Here is a 23,127-nt window from a genome sequence, read left to right on the forward strand (position 1 = left end):
TATAAAATTATATTTGTTTGTGTGTGTGTGTATGTATGTACACATACACACAAACAAACAAAAATGGAGTTACAATTAGTACTATTAGGGGGGGCGGGGTCTGGGGTAGATATGGGCAGGGTCTGGCCCATGACTTATCCTGATGTTCTTCAATCGCTGGTCCGCAGACCGGTGCCAGTCCACAAAATAATTATTTTATTTCCACTGGTTCATAGGTGTCAAAAGGTTGAATAACACTGCTTTAGAACATCTTCAGCTTGTTTCAGCAGACATTTGAAGAGTGTAGCCTGGTGTTCAGTTAGTTTGCTGACACTGTTTCTCTAGGCTTACTTAATTTTTGTCTATGTAAAAGTTTTATTTGTAGGAAGATTGGCTAGATTGTATTTCTTTCATGTCAGCAAATTAGATTTCCTTTCCACTTATTTGGTTTGACCTATTTTATCAGAATCTGTATCTGCCTTCATTTTTCTCTTTTTCTATAAAGTAGTATAGCAAAACTGAATAAATGATAACACTAGTGCTCACTGCAACTGGGGAGGGGGAGGGGGGTCCTGTTAGGGACAAGGGCTGAAGGAATATTATGTGAATTTAAACAAAGAAAGACTTTTGTTTGCTTTGTCCAGTTTGTGAAATGAACAGGCTCTACACATTTGTAAATACCAATAAAGTGTTTGTGTTTCATTTTCACCTCTGAGTGACTACATTTATTGAGATTCCATGCCTGGTTGCCTCACACTCTGCCATATTACTATTATGATGGCAAATTTGTTGGCTTCCCTATAATTTCTGCAAACATTTCATTATCTTTTTGTTTATTCTGGCCAGGTAGCTAGTAAGTTCATAAACACTTAGGGAAAATTCTAAAACTGGTAGAGATTTTTGTGTATGTTGTGTTTGTATTGTGACTTATGTAGGAGGAGTTGATCAAGAATACCTTGACAAGCTCTCTTCATTGACTGCAGCTGAACAAAATTGGCACAGGTTTCTAAAACAGATACAGAACTGCTTTCATTGCCTTCCTACATGAAATAAAGTGGCAATCCAGAAATAAATCTGGCATTCTGGTTTGTGACTCGGTTCTGCTCAGTTTCCCAGTCTTCTAATGTCTTTTGATATTTTGCTGAAATTTGCTCAACAATTTCATCCTCACAACCTTCATTTTTATTATACATTGAAGATTATTGTTGATACATGAAAACTCATTGTTTCCTATGTAATGTGCTTCCATAACAACATCATTTTCACTTTTAGTTGTATCTTGTATATCTAAGTTTGTGTTTAAATTCACAGTGAGCAAAATAATGCTAAATGATTGTGATGCTAACATTTTGCTAGCTATCGACAATAAACTGCATCAGTGACAAAGTGTCCCAAGTAACCGCCCCTCCCAACCTTTCTTAGTTTTTGTTCTCTCAGTTTTGGACTAAATAAGCGGCTGCCCCAATTAACCAGTATTTTAGTTATCTGGAATCTGCTGTACTTGGGAACGCTTTAATTTTATTTTTATTTTTTTTTAATTTATTCAATTTTTCTATACCGTTCTCCCAGGGGAGTTCAGAATGGTTTACATGAATTTATTCAGGTACTCAATCATTTTCCCTGTCTGTCCCGGCAGGCTCACAATCTACCTAATGTACCTGGGGCAATGGGGGAATTAAGTGACTTGCCCAGGGTCACAAGGAGCAGCCTGGGTTTGAACCCACAGCCCCAGGGTGCTGAGGCTGTAGCTTTAACCACTGCGCCACACTCCCCTACCCAAGTGGATCTCCTCTTTGAGATCTTCTAGGTACTTTCTAGTGATCTAGATCTTTAGATTATACAATTACTGCTCAAACTAGCCTTTATTAGGCTGTCACCCAACTCTCCTTAACGGTTTTTTGCCCTTATTGTGTTACTTTCCTATCACAATTGTAGTCCTACCTTCCTTTCTTATATCTCTAGTAAGTGATTTCTCAGTATTGTCTGTGATTTTACTTTTAATGTAAATCGCTCGGAAATATTTATAAGCATTTTATCAAATTTTTAAATAAAACTTAGAAACTTGGACTGCTGTCAGAGACAGGATGATGATACATTTTTATATTCGTGTACAGTCCATGTTGAGCAGTTCATAGCATTTAGTAGATAACCATGAACAACTATCATTGCAAAAGAGGAAAGAACATTTTTCCTGTAAATATAAGTTATGTATAATGTTGAGTTATTTAGAGATTATATAAAATAAACAATCTTTCCATACATTTGTTTCCTTTCATTGCAACACAGGTGTTACTATTTGGACTGCCTATTTCTAGAACATTTTGGCAATCCTTGAGGACTTCTGATCCCCTCAGTTGGAACATTTTAAGTGGTCTTACGGATGTATATTTGCCACTGCTGAGAAGGAGTCAAGATGTATTTAAAGGCAGTTAGCCCCTGTGTTTCTGTTTGTGACTTGATATTTTGGTTTAATTTCTTAGGAAGTACATCCAGATCTGTGTGCAGAACCTGTCTGACCTTCACTTCCAGTTACTGGATAATAGCCTGCGAGATACTTGTGACTGTGTGGATCTCCAGCTGCTGCCCTTGAATGCCAGACTCCAACAGGTAATATAATTTGCTGGGATAATGAGAGCACATGCTCTCATACTAAGCTGGCAAACATGAAGTGCATTTAGTAAGCAATAACTACATTAGACATTATATATAGTAGACTTCACTAAGCTATTTGCTTGTCATGGAAAGGGAGTACATAAATCTACCAAGAATAAAATAAAAACTTGAAAAGAAGAATTTAACAAAGAAATGATAGCCGCTCACTATTTCTTTGTTTGATAGCAAGTTGATTACCTGTATTGCCAAGCTAATAACACCACACAACTCAGATTTATAAGGTTATTTTGAGGATTTTTTCCAACAGATAGTGCGATATTAGCTAGGTAATGCCTCATTGTTGGTTATATTTTCATCTGAAGATACCAGAACAAGCGCAGCCTCTGGAAGCCAAAGTGCCTGACCTAGAGAAGCCAAAGCCGGCAGAAAGACAGAGTTGGCCTTCAGTGATGTGGTTGATTGGATCCACCTTCATTCTGGCAGTTCCTGTGCTGCTTTGGAAGAGTAAAAGTTCTGTCTTAAAATATAGCTCTGCCAGGAGTTAATTTATGCCTAGTTATGCCTTCCCCTCTTTGACTTTCTTCTTAAATGTTACCTCTAGAATCTCCCTCACACACTTTACTGTGCCTTTGGCATTAACATATACTAAGACAGTCTGTTGCTTACCAGCGCCATCTAAAATATTTTCTAAATAATGCATGAGGCCCACTACCTTCACACCAGGCAGGCAAAGGACCAAGTGATTCACCTGTCCATCAACCACACATGCCTATTGATTTGAATTGCCAACTAAAATGACCATGTTAAAGAGGAAAGTAAGTCAAATTCTCAGGAAATAAATATTGACGTTGAATCCTTATAGACAAAAATTCCAGGTGTGAAGAGAATAGTGTACTAGTGGAGCTATGCCAAGCTAGAATGAACAAACAGATTTTGAAATGTTAGCAGAAATTAATGCTGAGTTTTACTAAATCCCAAAGAAGATCCTTACTTGGTAGGGTGCGAGTAGCAGAAGGCCAATATGAACTACAGTGTTAAACAATTAAACTGCAATAATAAATTATAATAATAATTTGTGAATGGAGAGTCCTCAGTTTACACAACTTAATGCCAGTTTACACAATAATCCTCAGTTTACACAACTTTAAGGCAAAAGTTGTCATTCTTTCTACCCACGAAGGGTTCGTTTGTGAAACATCCCTGGACTAACTCCAGTAAGTGAGGAATACAGTAAAAAAATAAATAAATAAAAGTGCAACAGCACTAATATGTGTAAAAGAAACTGAAAACCACAATTAATATTGGCCGTTGCTATTCAGCATAGTTCAGCATTCAATGTTCAATTCAGGCCTTGTGATGAATGTGATCAAAAGAAAAAATCAGCTGGAAATCATCAAAAAATCTAACACAGTACTTATCTGCATGGCTGTAGTAAATAGAGTTGAGCCAGATATTCCGCATGCTTCTCTGCATTCAACGGAATCCATTTCAGGCGACCAACCCCCTTCCTCAGGGATTGTAGCACTGCTTGTGCAGATTCAAAATTAAACAATCCAGCGATCTACAATCATGAAAAGCGAGAGTGAAAATGGGTTTTACTAAATGGCACTAGAGGTTTTTAGTATCTGAGCATTTACCTTGCTGGCCCATGCTAAAAACCTCTAGCACCATTTAGTAAAAGAAGCTCTAAGGAAGCTAGCAAATTTGGCAACAGTATAATTGGTGATTTCAGTTACCTCATTATTGATTGGATAATTGTTGTATCAGAAAAAACTAGAAAGGTAAAGTTTCTAGAATAAATAAATTGCTGCTTCTTAGAGCAACTGATCCAGGAGCCAACAAGAGGGGGAGCCATTTTAGAACAAGTCTTTAGTGAAATATAGGAGGTAATGGTGTTGGGTCTGCTTGGAAATAACATGACCAAATTTGAGTTAATAACTAGAGTGATCTCTAAAGAAAGCTATTGTAGTAGCATTTAACTTTCAGAAGTGCAACTACAGTATAATAAAATGAGGAAACTAGTAGAAAAATACCAAAGGAGCAACTGCAAAAATTAGGACTTTAAATCAGGCTTGGATGTTGTTTAAAGTGACCATCTTAGAAGGCTAGATCAGATGTGTTCTGTGTGTTTGTGTTTATTTTTTATTTTTTTGTAAATCTTTATTAATTTTCAGATCAAATATAAATTGCAAACAATATACAATCAAATAATACATTAAACAGCACTTATAGCCAAATAAATATTAATATTCCCCCCCTCCATCTCTGGATGTGTGTAGTAATCAACTAGGAATTAAAGGTTTATTCGATTAATCTGTTTTAACAAATGTTGCTAATGGACCCCATGTTTCTTTAAACTTTTTATTTTGTCTCAATTGTTCAGCATTCATTCCTTCATACCTATAATATTGACAAAGAGTTTCTCACCAAAAAGTAAAGTTCAATCTGTCTCAGTTCTTCCAATTTCTCGTTATTAACTGCATGGCCACCCCCGTCATAATAAGAAGAAGTCTGTTTGTTTGTTTTTTGCATCAATTGCACTCTTAGGTTTCAATAAAGTCCCAAATAAAACAATGTCAAAAGACAGTGGAATAGAAGCCTTCAATATCCTGTTGATTTTACCCCAAATTGATTTCCAAAAGTTGAGTATCAACTGACAGTAGAATAATAAGTGATCCAGTGTTCCTACATCAAGATGACAGTGCCAGCATCTATTAGACTTTGAACTATCCAACTTTTGTAAATGAACTGGGGTCCAAAAAATTCTATATAACAAAAAAAAAAACAAGTTTGTCTCGGATGCTGATGCTGTACATCTTATTCTCTAAGTCCAAATCCGTGGCTATTGCATAGCAGAAACATGCTGCTTTGTTTCAATGCTCCAAATGTCTTTTAGGCTTGTTTTTGGTTTTTTAGTCAAATATTCAGATATTAGTTTGTACCACTTGGCGGCCTGGTGCCCTTGCAAATCTGTCTGGAAACATAGGCCCGGCAAGCTATACTGATTCTTAGTTACACCAGTCAGGGAACCCTTTCTGAATGGCCTGTTTCAACTGCAACCATTTATAATCCTGAGATTTTAAAATGCCAAATGATTGTTGCAATTATAATAAATTTTCCATTTTCCCATTCTGAATTACATCATCTAGAGTACGTATGCCTGCGTGCAACCAATGTTTTCAGAGGATTTTAGACTCGCTGATTTGTATCTTGGAGTTTAACCATAGGGACTGGCACATGGATTGTTGTATTGAAGTAGGAGTTAAGGTATTAATAAATCTTAATGTATTCCAGGTGGAAAGAAGAATACTATTGTCCTTGTATATTCTAGGAAGTTTGATACTCAAAATATGGCTAAGAAATAATGGGTTCACAATCCTCAGAGGGCTAAAGATTCCCTTTGGTTCATGTGAATATTATCACTGAACCCAATCGTCATAGGATTGATAGTTTATGTATATTTTATATGTATTTTTTGTCTTTTTAATTAATCATATTTTACTTAGATCTCTAAACTATTTAAAACTTTTTCTTAGTATTAGTAGTCATCAATATTAGGGAGCGCCTCTACCAACACGCACATGTTTCAAGTTAATCCTTTCATCAGGGTTGAGGCTCCCGTGATTATTCTAAAACAAACAAAATAATCAAAAAATATTATCCTAAGCCATGTGAGAATATCAACTATTTACCTCATACAAAAATGTATCATCCTAACCAGGATCTAACTATAGTTATTATATCCTTATTATTTAAAACTTACTATCGTGCTTTTCCAAACACCGCTCCTCTCCATAGAGTAACATAGTTTTGGCGGCATCTGTCGTCAGTTCCAGTTTATATAGAAAAGTTCAATCCGAAGCTCGACGGCAGAACAAACAGGAAGTAACTATCAAAGACATTATTTTGTAAAAACTAAATCCAGTTTTATATTACAGACATCAAATCTGTTTCCTCATTTAAACCATTTGGAGCCAAGGTATTTAATAAATATATCCATTTCTGTAATTTATATAATTTATAAAAGGCTTTAAAGAACAGAAATGGATATATTTATTAAATACCTTGGCTCCAAATGGTTTAAATGAGGAAACAGATTGGATGTCTGTAATATAAAACTGGATTTAGTTTTTACAAAATAATGTCTTTGATAGTTACTTCCTGTTTATTCTACCATCGAGCTTCAGATTGAACTTTTCTATATAAACCGGAACTGACGACAGACGCCGCCAAAACTATGTTACTCTATGGAGAGGAGAGGTGTTTGGAAAAGCACGATAGTAAGTTTTAAATAATAAGGGTATAATAACTATAGTTAGATCCTGGTTAGGATGATACATTTTTGTAAGAGATAAATAGTTGATATTCTCACATGGCTTAGGATAATATTTTTTGATTTTTTTTTTTTTGGTTTGTTTTAGAATAATCACGGGAGCCTCAATCCTGATGAAAGGATTAACTTGAAACATGTGCGTGTTGGTAAAGGCGCTCCCTAATATCAATGACTACTAATACTAAGCTAAGTACAATATTAAAGAAAAAGTTTTAAATAGTTTAGAGATCTAAGTAAAATATGATTAATTAAAAAGACAAAAAATACATATAAAATATACATAAACTATCAATCCTATGACTATTAGGTTCAGTGATAATATTCATATGAACCAAAGGGAATCTTTAGCCCTCTGAGGATCGTGAACAGTTTATGTAAAGTGGTTTATGAAGACTGGTTATTGAATCTATTGAAAACACTATTGGAGTCCGGTCTAGAAATAGCCTTTATCATTGATTCTATATATTAGTAAGAAATAATGGGGCCATAAGATGACTTTACAATATCAGCCAATCCGGCAGATTCTCCATGAGTACAGGAAAATAAAGGCTTGGTGATACCTGTAAAAATTTGGAAAATTTACCCCTCCCGCCGATTTTGATTTTTGCAAAGATACTACTACTAATAATTATTTTATATTTATATACTGCCCTACCACATTATTCTAGTTGACTCACATACAATACTAAAAATGTACAGTTAATGAGTAAGATACAATATCCTAAAAAGTTAAACTAGAATTATACAATAAATGAATGAAATACAATATACTAAAATTCCATAAAATCCAGTCAAAAAGTGCTAACTATAAGATCATTATATGATATTCTAAAAAGTTGAACTTAATACACATTATGCTATAAAGCAATAAAATTCAGCAGAAGAGCAATATATAATTTACCAGTAAATAATCTGGGACATCAACTTATATATTTTTTGAATAAATCAGTTTTTAGTAATTTCCTGAAGGACATGTATGAATGAACTTGAGAAATAATGGTTCTTAGCCATTGATCCATTTTACCTGCCTGAAAGCTGGGCAATTTATCAAAAAATTTGTTGTATCGACAGGGCTTAATAGTTGGAAAAGTAAACAAACATTGCCCTCGAGTATTCCTATTAGGTCTGTGTCACTGGAAGCATAAAGACAAGTAATTAGGAGCCATACCAAACAATACAATACTTTAAAACAGGCGCAACCAAACTTAAACAATACTCTGGCTTCAAAAGGCAACCAGTGTAACTGTCTGTAGAATGGGGAAACATGGTCACATTTTACCCAGCCAAAGAAATTTTATAAGGATCCCATTTCATTTTTTATAAAAGGAACTTTGAAAATAAACTGGTAACATACTCATTTAATAACAAACCACAGGCAAAATCATCATTTTGATGGTTTGGACTCTCCCCCACCAAGAAAGATATAATGGATTCTAATGCTCACACATTTCTTTGACTTTCAGTAATAAGGATTTTTCATTTACTGTCATTGTATCTTCTAATGTTTTTTGAATCATTATACCCAAATATTTTATTCTCTCTTCCTTCCAAAGGAATGGGAATGGATCAAATAAACCTTTTACACAATGCATATTCAATGGAAGAACCTCTGATTTACTCCAATTTATTTTATATCCAGAAAATTTTCCAAAACGACCAATCAATTCCAGTAAATGAGGGTTTATTTTCAAATGAAGCAAAATATCATCTGCATAAGCTGAAACTTTATAATCTCGACCTCCATATGGAATTCCCTGTACCTCCTTTGTCTGCTGAATAGCCAACAACAAGGGTTCCAAAACAATATCAAAAAGCAAAGGAGATAAGGGACACCCTTGTCTAACTCCCCTCTTCAGACAAAAATGCTCTGAAAATGTATTATTAATATATAATCTGGCAGAAGGGGAACTATACAAAGTTTGAATCATTTGAGTAAATCCGGATCCTATTCCAATCCATTGCTTGGTACATAAATGTCCATTCTACATGATCAAAGGCCTTCTCTGCATTCAAAGAAACAGAGAGGGCCAGATCCTCTGTTTTTGCTAAATTTAGCATATGAAGTGCCAATCTGATATTATTTGCAGAATGTCGTTGAGCAATAAAACTCGTTTAGTGCATTCCAGTCATATAGGGGAGAGCCTTGGCTAACCTCAGAGCCAATAGTTTAGCCAGAATTTTCCCATCCACATTAATTAAAGAAATAGGTCTATAGTTTGAAACCATCATGGGATCCCTGTTTGGCTTTGGCAAAACAATTGTTAAAGCTTCCGCCATAGTACCTGATCCTTAGTCAGTTGTGATTGATATAATTTAAAAAGATAAGGTAATAGTATATTTTGGAAAGATTTGAAAAACTCCACTGTGAATCCATCACTACCCAGAGCGAATCCAACTCTGAGAGACCTCAGTGCTGCCTGGAGTTCTATAAAAGATATAGGCGCTTCAAGTTTTTCCTTTATATGCTCTGGAATTTTTGGTCCATTAATTAAATTTAAAAATTATCTTCCTTCGTTTTCTTTATTTGAATATAGCTCAGAAGAATAAGAATAAGCTTTATAATAATCCAAAAATTGTTTTAAAACATCCCCAATGTGGGTGTGAATTTTACCTTTTTCATCCTTAATAGCCGCAATCTTTACTCTTCTCTTTTTAACTTTAAGATAGTTAGCCAATATTCTTCCCGTTTTATTCGAGTTTCCATAATACACAGCTTGTTGACAAAACAAATCTTTCCTAGCTAATTGTGAGGAAATCTCATTATATTTATATTTAGCTTTCAACAGGGCATTCAAAGTATCTTGTTCCGATTTCAATGCCAGTTGTGACTCTAAAGTCAAAATAGTTTGTTCCAAATTGGAAAATTCTAATTTAAGTAATTTCCTAATATGTGCAGAATATGAAATAATCTGCCTTCGCATTGTAGCTTTGAAAGCATCCCATACAGTTTCCAAAGAGATTTCCTCTGAGGTGTTGAATTTAAATATTCATACATTTTTATTTGAATTTCCTCAAGAAAGTTCGAATCTGCAAGCAGTGAATTATTAAACCGCCAAACAGGTCTGTTAGAATCTTCTTCATTAAACTGATATTCTATCCAAATTCCAGCATAATCCGATAAAAGAATCAGATCTATGCTGGCCTTAGTAACCTGTTGGATTAAATGATCTGAAACAAAAAAATAATCAAATTCTTGAAAATGATTTATGAACTTGGGAACAAAATGAAAATTCACGAGCATTAAAATGAAAATTCCGCCATATATCTTTCAATCCACATGTATGTATAAAATTATCCAGACCTAATGATTTTAATTGTTTATTCGGTTGTTTATCCATTATTGGATCCATGACAGCACTGAAGTCTCCAGCTACGATTAAACTAGTAGTAGCCAGTGACAAATTATTTGTTGGAGTTTCTTAAAGAAATCCACCTGATTTGATTTAGGAGCATAAATATTAAGAAGCGTTAGGGTAATATTTCCCGAAGTCATATTAACATGGAGCCATCTACCCATAGGATCTGCCTGAAAGTTATCAAATGTAGCAGAAAACTTCCTATTAATCAGGATTGACGCACCTGCCTTTTTCCCGGTTGCTGGTGCAAAAAAACAATGTTTTATCCACCCCCCTTCCAATTTGGCCGCCTCGATTGATGATAAATGTGTCTCTTGTATGAAATAAATGTCTGCCTGCTGCTGTTTCAGAAAATTAAGTACCTTTTTCCTTTTGATGGGATGATTGAGTCCATTAACGTTTAAGGAATATAATTTTAAAGGTATTTAATTTGATTACTACATGTCAATAAATAAACCCCTAATTTCCTTTTAATCAAATATATACATATTATTTTCACACACATCCAAGACCCAAATCTCAAACCCTGACTCCCCTACAGGAAAATGCAAGAAAAAAACACCCCAATATTACGTAAAATGAATCTATAGTGTTAAAAATAGATCAATTTTCCAAACCAATAACAAGATATCTCCTGAATACCAATAATTTAAGCGAATTCATTAAGGAATTCTCTATTAAATTAGTAAGATAACCTAGAATCCTGAAATTAATTGATGATAAGTAAATTTTTACATTTTTTTTTGACTCTGAGAGAACTATGCATCCTAGACCATCAGGTGATGTTCTCTTGGGTGGCTAATTTAGCCTGCTTGCTAACAGAAAAAGTATATGATATGATACAAATAATGCATTATTGCTAATGTTTGTGATAACAGCAGTATATCTAGCCTCTTTTTATGTTATATGTCACTGTTTTCCCATTCTGCTGAAAAGTGTTCTTTTTTTTTTTTTGTATGCTCAGTAATCATGATTCTCTTTCAGCACATATACAGCAAGCAATCAGTATTCTTTGTCTGGGAGCTGGTTTGGAGCAAAGAACATCCCTTGACTCTACAGTGCTGCTTTTCTGTCACATTCTGCCCTGTCTCTTTGGAAAAGCAGTTTGCCTCCTTAAAGCCCTTCAGCTATGAATTTCAAGTGGATCATATTTTTGTGAGTATTTCATATGTTAATCTGTCACACTTCTCTTAAATAGAAAAAAAAGAGGCAAGAAAAAACAGCAAAAATCAGTATACTAAAGTAAAAAAGCAGAAAATATATAGGCTCAAAATAGTCTTTTATCAATACCAGAAACCAAGTGGTTGCAGGTAGATATAAGAGAAAAACAGTGGGATCGGACAAGAAGCTTTCCAAAGAACCAACAAGAATGAAGTCAAATGACATTTATTATAATCTAAGTATGCATAGTAGTAAAAACCCGACACAGTACTGTGTTTATCCCAGGACAAGCAGGCAGCATATTCTCACACATGGGTGACGTCACCGACGGAGCCCGCAGCGGACAGCCTCGAAAACAGACTTGCTTGAAGATCTTTAAGAGCTTCCGAATGCTGCATCGCGCATGCGCGCATGCCTTCCCGCCCGAACTAGGGGGCGCATCTCCTTTGAGGATCCTTAGTTCAACGTTTTCCGCAGAGCCGAAAAGACCTGTTCGTCTTAGCTCTGCAGCATTGTGCCTTCTCTTCACCGCGGTTTAATTTACATTTGGTCGCTGTGTACACGTCTTTTTTTCTTTTGATATAAAAATACTAAAAAAAAAAAATTCTTAATATTTTTTTTTTGGTTTCTTGGTTTTTCGCTGTCGGGTGCGAGGGCTTTGGGCCTAGGCCCAACCCTACACCTTTCTCGGTACAGACTTTATTTTTTCTATGTCCCGGCCTCTAACCAGGTTTAAACGTTGTTATCAGTGCGGCAGGACAATTTCCATCACTGACCCTCATAGTTGGTGTATGGTTTGTTTAGGGCCCAGACATTGCCCTGAAGATTGTCATCGCTGCCTGACCCTACAACCTCGGGCTTTTTGTCGTCGTTGTGACCACTTTGACCAACTTTTTGGAAACATGGAGCCCGAAAAGACCTCGGCCTCGGGGACAACTTCAGTTTCGAAGGCCTCGACTTCGGGGGTCGCCTTGGGGTTGAAGACCTCGCCCTCCACTCCGGCACCAGCCTTGGCGTCTTCGGACTTGAAGGCCTCGTCGGCTCCTTCCTTGATGTCTGCTCCTGTGGGGAAGTCTCCTGCCTCTCTTTCAGGTGCCGTACCTAAGAAGCCACCAGAGTCTCAGGCTCCGCAATCCGTACCTCCGGGTTCGTCTGCCTCCTCGAGACCTTCAGCTAAGCGTGCCTCCAAGTTTCGGGAATACTCATCTTCGAGGTCGCCCTCCTTGGAGCGTACTGCTGCACCTATGAGACCTGATCCCTTTATCTCGGTGCCGATGTTTGAGGATATGTTGGAGTCTATCTTAACCACTCAAATTTCCTCGATAGTGGCTCAACTGGTTCCGTACTCGACCCTGCTCCCTGTAGACCAGCCTGGCCAGCAGTCTGAGCCTCCTGTAAAGCTGCCTCGGGGCAGGTCTCGGAAGCCTACCCGTGTTTCTTCAACTGATTCTTCGCCAAAACCTCCATCGATGTCTCCTATGCCTCGGTCAAAACATCAATTGAAGCATTCGAAGCACCTTGCTTCCAAGATTCATAAGGATCCAAAGCTTTCCTCTTCCGAACCTTCCTCTAAATTGAAACAACGGTCTCATCATCAAGGTGCCTCGACTACTTCATCTCCAAGACCATCAAGATCAGGGACCCCTCCATCGAGGCCTCTTTTGCGGGACTCGTCTCCTCCTGCCTCGACGCATTCCATGCCTCGAACCCCGAGGACCTCGCCGTCGAGAAGTTCAAAGCGCAGGCACTCCTTAACTCCACCTCAGACAGGCAGTGCAGCTTCTTCAGTCACAGTGCGTTTGGACTCGGAGCCCTTGTCTCAATATTCTAGGGAGGCTTCTCCGTCCTACTCGGTGGCTCCTCGGTCTCGTTCTGCCTCCCCTGAGGATACTTCAACCTCGAAGTCCTCTTCCTTCGCCAAATTTGTCTTTGATATGGGGAAGGCTCTTCAATTGGATTTACATTCTGACTCCAAGTACACCCCAGAATACTTGGCTGACATGGAGCTGCCTCATCCACCTAAGGAGACCTTGAGGTTGCCAATGACTCCAGTCCTTAAGCAAACCTTCCTGAGGAACATGGAAACTCCTTATTCCATCATAGCCATTCCTTCCAAGTTGGAGTCTCGATACCACACTGTGCCCTGCAAGGGATTTGAAAAATATCAATTATCCCATCAGTCTTTGGTGGTGGAGTCTTCTCTGAAGAAAGCTCATCCTTCTAAACTTTCTGCTGCTGTTCCACCTGGCAGGGAAGGTCGGACCATGGATAAATTTGGCTGCCGATTGTACCAAAACTCCATGATGGCTAACAGAATTCTCAATTATAACTATGTTATTACCACCTATTTCAATCATTTTCTGAAGTTGCTGCCTTTCTTCTATCCGGACCTTTCCAAGCCACGTCTTCAAGAGTATTATGAATTTTTGGAAATCAATTTGGGACCAAATTAATAATTTATTAGATAACCCAGTGGCATTATCCTATGATACTGTGATATTTGGTATGGAAATGAGAGCAAAAAGTCAGATTTCTGCGAATAATAATAAATTACTACTTATAATGACTGGTGTTGCCATTCAGCAAACTACATATAATTGGAAGGATTGGAGGAGATTAAATTACAACTTCTGGTGGAATTCTTTATGCCATATCTATAAAATGGAAAGGTTTATTGCATTACAACGGGGATATTTTAAGAAGTTTCAGGATGTGTAGAAAACAATGACAAAGTATTGTAAAGATTAATTTGAATTTGTTTCCCTTATATTTATCAACTTAAGGTATAAGGAGGGGGGAAGTTTATTATTATATGTTTTTATATGAAAATGGAATATATGGGAGGGAGGGATGGGAAAGGGGAAGGGATAAGAGTTTATGAAATATATCAATGATTGTTTGTAAGTGATGTATTTATTGTTAATATGAATGAATATATTTAACACTTAATGAATTTTTGAAAATGAATAAAGAATTAATTTTTTTTAAAAAAGAGTTTAAACAAATCCTCCAAACTCTATCGCAATTGAGGCTTTTCATGTTGCAAGCATCCTATGATGCTTTTGAACTTTCCTCAAGAGTCTCTGCTTTTGCAGTTGCCATGCGTCGCCTTGCCTGGCTGCGCATAGTTGACATGGATCCAAATCTGCAGGATCGTCTTGCAAACTTGCCTTGTCAAGGGAATGAACTTTTCGATGACTCCATTGAGGCTGCCACCAAGCGCCTCTCAGAACATGAGCGCTCCTTTGCATCTTTGATTCGACCCAAGTCCAAGACTCCTCCTGCTCGGGCTTACAAACAGCCACAACGTCCTCAGAAAACAACACCATCTTTCTCCAGACCTCCTCCTAGACGCCCTCAGCAGCATCAGCAGAAGGCTCAAACTCCTGCAGCCACCAAGCCGGCTCAGTCTTTTTGGCGTTCCCAGCTTGAGCATTCCAACCTCCCTGCATCCGAATTCTCTTCTACCCATTGGAGGTCATCTTTCCCATTTTTATTCCCAGTGGGAAAACATCACTTCGGATCTCTGGGTTCTGACCATTCTCCGAGAGGGATACTCTCTGCGCCTGCTTCAAGTTCCTCCAGATCACCCTCCAAGAGAGTGTCTTTCCAGGTCCTCGCAACTTCCCCTTCTTCTCCAGGAAGCTCAGGCTTTCCTTTGCCTTCGAGCTGTCGAGGAGATTCCTCTCTCCCAGTGGAACCGGGGTTTTTATTCCCGTTACTTTCTGGTTCCAAAGAAGACTTGTGACCCATTCTGGATCTCAGAGCCCTCAACAAATTTCTGGTCAAAGAGAAATTTTGGATGCTCTCATTGCCGACCTTGTACTCCCTGATGGATCAGGGAGATTGGATGTGCTCACTGGATCTCAAAGAGGCTTACACTCATATTCCCATTCATCCGGCCTCTCGTCAATACCTTCGATTCAAGGTGGGAAATCTTCATCTACAGTAAAGAGTTCTTCCTTTCGGACTCGCTTCCTCCCCCAGAGTTTTTACGAAATGTCTGGTGGTAGTGGCTGCTGCTCTTTGTTCTCAGGGTCTTCAAGTTTTTCCATACCTGGACGACTGGCTTATCAAAGCTTCCTCTTCTCAAGGGTTTATTGCAGCGACCCAACAGACTATTGTGTTCCTCCAGAGTCTGGGGTTCGAGATCAACTTTCCCAAATCCCAGTTAACCCCATCTCAGTCTCTTCAGTTCATCGGGGCCACTCTAGACACTGTCCAGCTAAGAGATACCCTCATTCGCCTTTGTCATCAGGTGTCTCGCCTTCCATCGATTTCTGCAAGACAAATGATGGTTCTGCTTGGCCACATGGCTTCTACGGTTCATGTGACTCCTTTTGCCAGACTTCACCTCCACATTCCTCAGTGGACCCTGGCATCTCAGTGGCAACAAGCTACAGACCCGCCTTCCTGACAAATTACAGAAACTCCTTTGTTGAAGCGGTCTCTCCACTGGTGGATGCTCTCTTCCAATCTTTCCAGAGGTTTGCTGTTCCACATTCTTCCTCATCACAAGGTTCTCATGACAGACTCGTCAACCTATACATGGGGGGCCCATGTGGACGGCCTCCGTACCCAGGGTCTCTGGACTTTGGCGGACCGCCTTTGTCATATCAATCTGTTGGAACACAGAGCGATTTTCAATGCTCTCAAAGCTTTTCAACACCTTCTTCACAGCAGAGTATTACTTGTCCGGACGGACAACCAGGTGGCCATGTATTATGTTAACAAACGGGGGGGTACAGGCTCTCACTCCCTGTCTCAAGAGGCTCTGAATCTGTGGCATTGGGCAATTCATCGGAACATCTTTCTCAGAGCTGTCTATATTCAGGGTCAGCACAACTGTCTAGCGGACAACTTGAGTCGTCTTCTGCAACCTCACGAATGGACACTTAATTCCCCCACGTTGCGTCAAATATTTACTCGATGGGGGACTCCACAGGTAGACCTTTTTGCGTCCCCCCTCAACCACAAGCTGCCTCAGTTTTGCTCTCGGATGTACTCTCTCCAACATCTGGAGGCGGACGCTTTCCTCTTGGATTGGATGGGTCAATTTCTCTATGCCTTCCCTCCATTTCCGCTGATTTTAAAGACTCTTGTCAAACTCAAGACAGACCATGCCACCATGATTCTGATAGCTCCTCGGTGGCCCAGACAACCGTGGTACTCCCTTCTACTTCAACTCAGCACCAGGGAGCCTTTGTTTCTACCGATTTTTCCCTCTCGGCTTACTCAGAGTCAGGGATCTTTACTTCATCCCAATCTGCAGTCTCTACACTTAACAGCTTGGTTCCTTTCTGCCTAACAGACTCCTCACATTTTTCTCAATTTGTTAAAGATATTTTGGTTGCTTCCAGAAAGCCATCCACTCAACAGTGTTACGGCCAGAAATGGACTAGATTTTCTGCTTGGTGTTCCACACGTCAGATGGAGCCTATGTCTACATCCTTGGCTTCTGTCTTGGACTATTTACTTCACTTACCGCAATCTGGACTTCAGTCTACATCTATCCGAGTCTATCTTAGTGCTATTGCTGCTTTTCATCAGCCTCTCGATGGGAAACCTCTCTCTGCACATCCAGTAGTTTCCCGATTTATGAAAGGACTCTTTAATGTTCATCCTCCACTTAAACCGCCTCCGATGGTTTGGGATCTCAACATGGTTTTATTAGCTCAACTAATGAAACCTCCATTTGAACCGCTTGATAAAGCTCATATCAAGTATCTCACTTGGAAGGCGATTTTCCTCATTGCGCTCACGTCTGCTCGAAGAATCAGTGAGTTGCAAGCTTTAGTTCCTGACCCACCTTTCACAGTTTATCACCATGACAAGGTGGTCCTTCGTACTCATCCAAAATTTTTGCCTAAAGTGGTTTCAGAATTTCACATCAATCAATCTATTGTTCTGCCAGTGTTTTTTCCTTAACCTCATTCTCACCCTGGAGAAGTGGCGCCTCATACTTTGGACTGCAAGTGTGCTTTGGCTTTCTACTTGCAACGCACTCAACCTCACAGAACAGCTCCTCAACTTTTCATCTCCTTTGATCCGAATAAGTTGGGACGTCCGATCTCGAAGCGAACCATTTCCAACTGGATGGCTGCTTGTATTTCTTTCTGCTATGCTCAGGCTGGTCTACCTCTGCAGGGTCGAGTCAAGGACCATAAAGTTCGAGCTATGGTGGCATCTGTCGCTTTCCTCAGATCAACTCCTATTGAGGAAATCTGCGAAGCTGCCACTTGGTCCTCGGTTCATACATTCACCTCTCATTACTGTCTGGATACCTTATCCAGGAGGGATGGCCATTTTGGCCAGTCTGTTTTGCAAAATCTTTTTTTCTTAAATTGCCAACTCTCCCTCCATCCCTTTCTGTTTAGCTTGGAGGTCACCCATGTGTGAGAATATGCTGCCTGCTTGTCCTGGGATAAAGCACAGTTACTTACCGTAACAGTTGTTATCCAGGGAAAGCAGGCAGATATTCTCACAACCCACCCACCTCCCCTGGTTAGCTTCTTAGCTAGGTATCTGAACTGAGGATCCTCACAAGAGATGCGCCCCCTAGTTCGGGCGGGAAGGCACGCGTGCATGTGCGATGCAGCACTCGGAAGCTCTTAAAGATCTTCAAGCAAGTCTGCTTTCGAGGCTGTCCGCTGCGGGGTTCCGTCGGTGACATCACCCATGTGTGAGAATATCTGCCTGCTGTCCCTGGATAACAACTGTTACGGTAAGTAACTGTGCTTTCAGCGTATCAAAACACCTGCATCAGGGTCACTAATAACATTAAAAAATTTTTACAATTAAAACATAAAAAATAAATATCCCAAAACATATAAAAGAATGATGAAAATGGTACCTTAAACACACCTATAGGACTATACTTCACAGAAAAGATAAAACATCAAATATGTAGATATAAAAAGAAATACAATGAATGAATATACAAAATAAATATTACATAAGAAAACAATGCATACTGCATAAAAAGAGTACATGAAAAAGATTACATGAATAGACATGCATAAACAGAGAAGGTCACGGTTAACAAAAGAATAAGTACTGACTGATATGCCATAATTAAATGTTTGCAAAACATTTTAAGTCCAAATCTGTATCAATGACCTTACAGTTATGCTCCAAACTAAGGAGATTAGGATTGTCAACATTCTGGTGATGTTCAATATTCAGCAGACCTTTGCACTAGTTTCCTGAAGGTATATTAATGGTTGAAGATTGGCTAGTGAGTTTGTGCCTGGACATTTTCTTAAGTTTTAATCCTCCTTCTGCAATATCTAATCTTCCCAGCTGTGTAATTGAGCTTGCCCTGTCTGCATTTAGGATAACTAATAGCTGTGGGGCGCTGAGGACAGAGCACTAAAAGGCAGCTGTAGGCTGAAGCTGTAGCGCAATGAATATAACTTAGATTCTTCATGTCTTTGAGCTTTCAACTTTCTGCTTCCTGCAAGTATTTCAGAGCATCCTAATAATTTCCCAGTTGGGTAAAATGCCTAGAATTGCTTTAGTATCTTTACAAAAACCAATTATGGAGGGTGGGGTAAATTTCCCAAATTTTTATAGGTACCATCAAGCCTATATTTTACGCCAGGGTATGTATTGGGTCCTCCCAGAGCTCATGGAAAATACCCCTGATTGGTTGTATTTGGAATGGCGACTCATGTTTCCTCTACATTTATCTCACGTTCTCAGTTTCAAGATGCCTAGAGTATATAAAGAAAACATTACGATATGTTAGTATTTAAACCGCAAGGTAGAATAGAATAGAAATCAGTAATGTAATGTAATTTAACACCTATCCCAATACATAAGTCAACAAATCAGTCTATATGGCTAAACTCCAAGATTCAAATTGGCGGATTTAAAGTCGTCTGGAAACATTGGATTATAGCAGGTATACGGATTTTAGATGATGTTATCTCAAATGGTAAACTGCTTGATTTTTCACAGTTGCAACATAAATATGGTCTTAATAAATCACAAAGTTTTAGATGGTTGTAACTGAAGTAGGACATTCAGGAGGGGTTCCCTGAATGGAAAAAACCTTAATAATCAATATAGTTTGGAGTTCTTCTGCTTTCAGGCAGACTTTCTGGGACACCAGGCCGCACAGTGGTATAAATTGATATCTGGATTTATGAACAAAAAAACAAGGACTGGTCTTAGAGACATTTGGAGCATTGAGATTAAGCATCAAATTTTTGCATCTCAATGGCCACGAATTTGGCCTTGGAGGATGAGATGTACAGTGTCCGCATCTATGAGGTAAACATGGTTCTTTTTGTTACATAGAGCATTTTGGACCCCAATTTGATTACAAAAGTTAGATAGCTCTAAGTCTAATAGATGTTGGCACTGTAATCTTGAAGTAGAGACTTTAGATCATTTATTATTCTTTTGTCCCTTCATCATGGCCTTTTGGAAATCAATTTGGCCCCAAATTAATTGTTTACTAGACAATCATGTAGCATTATCATATGATACGATTTTATTTGGTACGTCAATGAGAACAAAGAGCCAAATTTCATCAGAAAACAATAAGCTTTTAATGATTATGACAGGAGTCACCATACAACAAATCACAAGTAATTGGAATAATTAGAATAAACTAAATTATAACTTCTGGTGGAATTCATTATGTCACATTTATAAAATGGAGAGAACAATAGCTACAAAAAGGAAGTTATAATAATTTTAAAGAAATATGGGGGCCATTGACTAAATATTGCAATGAATAGATAACCATTTTTACTCTATAATAATAATAACAGTTTATATACCGCAGTACCGTGAAGTTCTATGCGGTTTACAAAAGATTAAAAGAAGGTACAAATTGATAGAACTTAAAAGAGGTGAAAGAAAGTGGTTAATAGGTCAAGAGAACCGTATTGAGGAGAAAGAGATGTACAGGTCAGCTGTCTAGATATTTCAGGAACAGATATGTTTTTAGGCGCTTCCTGAATTCCTCATAAGTAGTGGGCAAAAGCAATTGTTCTAGATCTTTACCCCATAATGCTGCCTGATGTGAGAGAAGGTGTTCATGATGTTTTTTTCAGTTTACATTCTCTAACTAGGGGGGAAACAAAGTTCGTGTGTGAGCTTCTCTTGTGTCTGTTGGCTGAGAAGAAGAAAAGGTCGGTTATGTATTTAGGGGCTAGTCCGTATAGTACTTTAAAGCAGAGGCAAGCGAACTTAAACTTTATACGTGCTTCCATCGGTAGCCAGTACAACTGCCGGTAGTAAGGTATCATAGAAACATAGAAATAGACGGCAGATAAGGGCCCACGGCCCATCTAGTCTGCCCACCTTAATGTCCCTCCCCTACCTTTGCCCTGTGAATAGATCCCATGTGCCGATCCCATTTGGCCTTAAAATCATGCACGCTGCTGGCCTCAATCACCTGTAGTGGAAGACTATTCCAGCGATCAACCACTCTTTCAGTGAAAAAGAATTTCCTGGTGTCACCTCGTAGTTTCCCGCCTCTAATTTTCAACGGATGCCCTCTTGTTGTCGTGGGACCCTTGAAAAAGAAGATATCTTCCTCCGCCTCGATGCGGCCCGTAAGATACTTGAACGTCTCGATCATGTCCCCCCTCTCTCTGCGCTCCTCGAGCGAGTATAGCTGTAATTTGTCAAGCTGTTTTTCGTATGGTAGATCCTTAAGTCCCGAGACCATCCGGGTGGCCATTCTTTGCACCGACTCCAGTCTCAGCACATCCTTGCGATAATGCGGCCTCCAGAATTGCACACAGTATTCCAGGTGGGGCCTCACCATGGATCTATACAATGGCATAATGACTTTGGGAAGAATGTTTAAGTGATATATTTAATTGAATATGAGCCTGAAAGGATGGGAGGGGAGGGATTAAATTTTATATATTATCATTATAAAGGATAGAATTTCAAGTGATGTATTTAATGTCAATTGTTTTAATATGTTTTACACTTATTGAAAGATGAAAAATGAATAAAGATTTATTTAAAAAAAAGTTTGCAAAACAGGCTACCTCTAAATACAAACTACATAAATTTAAACTTGAATTTAAACATGAATCTTCCAAATGTTTGCCAAAACATACCGTGTTAACCTGAAAATAAGCCCTAGCATGATTTTGGGGTAGGTCTTAATATAAGCCCTACCCCTGAAAATAAGCCCTAGTTGCCGGCAGCAGCGTTTTCCCTGCCCCCCCCTGCACCCCTGCCGACCCTTCCATCTCTCCCTCCCATCCGAACCCCAACCACAAGACCAAAATACCTGGTAACAAATGGCAGCACAGGCTGCATCGCGACCTGCCCTTCTCACGCCCGGCCGTTCTGTGCCGCGTTGCTGATGACATCATCAGTGATGTGGCAGAGAAACGCCCGGACTTGAGAAGGGCCCGCCGCTATGCAGCCTGTGCTGCCAACACTGCCGTTTGTTTCCAGGTATTTCGGATTGCTATCGGGGTTCATATGGGAGGGAGAAATGAAAGGGTCAGAGGGGTGCGGGATGTGCAGCGGCGGAGGGGATGGGAAGTTTACAGAAAAACATATCCAAACATATAAAAGGGTTTCCTTTAAAAAAACGAGCAACGTATAGCAAAATGAGCCCCACAGTCAAAAAGTGCTACATCTACACCCCTTTCCCCCACTCTTCCCTGCTATCCCCCCTTTCTCACTGCCCCCTCCTTCCCTTCCTCCCCCCTTGCCGCTCTCACTTCCACTCTACAGTTGACTTTTTCAAAACCGAGTTTGACTTTTCAGCGTGCTTTGGGTAAGTTTATTAGGCCACTTTCTCCTTTTTTTGTGCTCGCATAAACAACGTGTTTAGTAAGTGTTTTGCAGTATTTAGAATGTCCCTTTTATTTCTTGAAATAGTTCTTGTTTAACACGCTGAATAGGGCACGCCGTAATGGTCTATACCAGACACTTTTTTCTTGCTTTGGGATTTTACCTTTATGCTTTAATTAGCACTTTTTTTTACTGTGGGGCTCATTTTGTTATATGTTACTCATTCTTTTAAAGGAAACCCTTTTATATGTTTGGATATGTTTTTCTGTAATCCTCAGATTGAGATCCTCCATAATTTATGGTTTTCTGTAGTATTTCCATATTGGATAGAGAGCTCCCATTGTCTCTCGTTCCATTTCAGCTTTTTTTGTTTTTATATTGTTTATTTCGTCTTTGGGATTTTAATATATGACTTTTAAATATATGAGTGCTTTGGACTATTTTAGTATCTTTTAACGCCTTTTTTACATCCATGTAGAGGTACAGTAATTTCTATGTCTTTCTTTTCTCCTTTTTTCCACAGTTGATACATGGTAGCATTTTTGCATTGCATTCATCATTCCTTCTTTTTTGGCATTAGGAACATTGGGGGTCTTTTACTAAGGCGCGCTAGCCAATTTAGCATGCACTAAATGCAAGCGCGTCCATTATATTCTGTGGACACACTAATATTTAGTGCGCACTAAATCGGCTAGCGCGCCGTAGTAAAAGAGCCCTGTAAAGTTTAGCCCCCCAAATGTGAGGTTTGGAAGGGTAATGTTGAAGCGGCCTTACAATCCGCCAGGTCCCAGGTTCGATACCCTTGTTGAAGATTCAGTAGGAAGTAAAATTACTGACAAAGACCACTAAGACTGCTTGTTTAAAGAATATATATATTATGCAGAAATAAGCTTAATATTACAG

At 38.9% G+C, this 23,127-nt stretch overlaps 1 protein-coding gene across 12 annotated transcripts in view; it reads left to right on the top strand.

The window, feature by feature from the left end:
• Positions 1-23,127, top strand: part of TRAPPC10 (trafficking protein particle complex 10) — a 507,189-nt gene that overhangs the window by 465,700 nt on the left and 18,362 nt on the right. For 8 of the 12 annotated variants that reach the window (XM_033941690.1, XM_033941689.1, XM_033941691.1 and 5 more), the window contains 3 exons: positions 2,460-2,586; positions 2,955-3,096; positions 11,246-11,436. In XM_033941690.1, coding sequence (XP_033797581.1) covers positions 2,460-2,586; positions 2,955-3,096; positions 11,246-11,436 — 460 coding nt within the window. The remainder of the gene's footprint in view (positions 1-2,459; positions 2,587-2,954; positions 3,097-11,245; positions 11,437-23,127) is intronic. The other 4 variants (XM_033941696.1, XM_033941698.1, XM_033941699.1 and 1 more) reach the window with 2 other exon arrangements.

Source organism: Geotrypetes seraphini, chromosome 4, assembly GCF_902459505.1.
Source record: "Geotrypetes seraphini chromosome 4, aGeoSer1.1, whole genome shotgun sequence".
Classification (NCBI taxonomy): domain Eukaryota; kingdom Metazoa; phylum Chordata; class Amphibia; order Gymnophiona; family Dermophiidae; genus Geotrypetes; species Geotrypetes seraphini.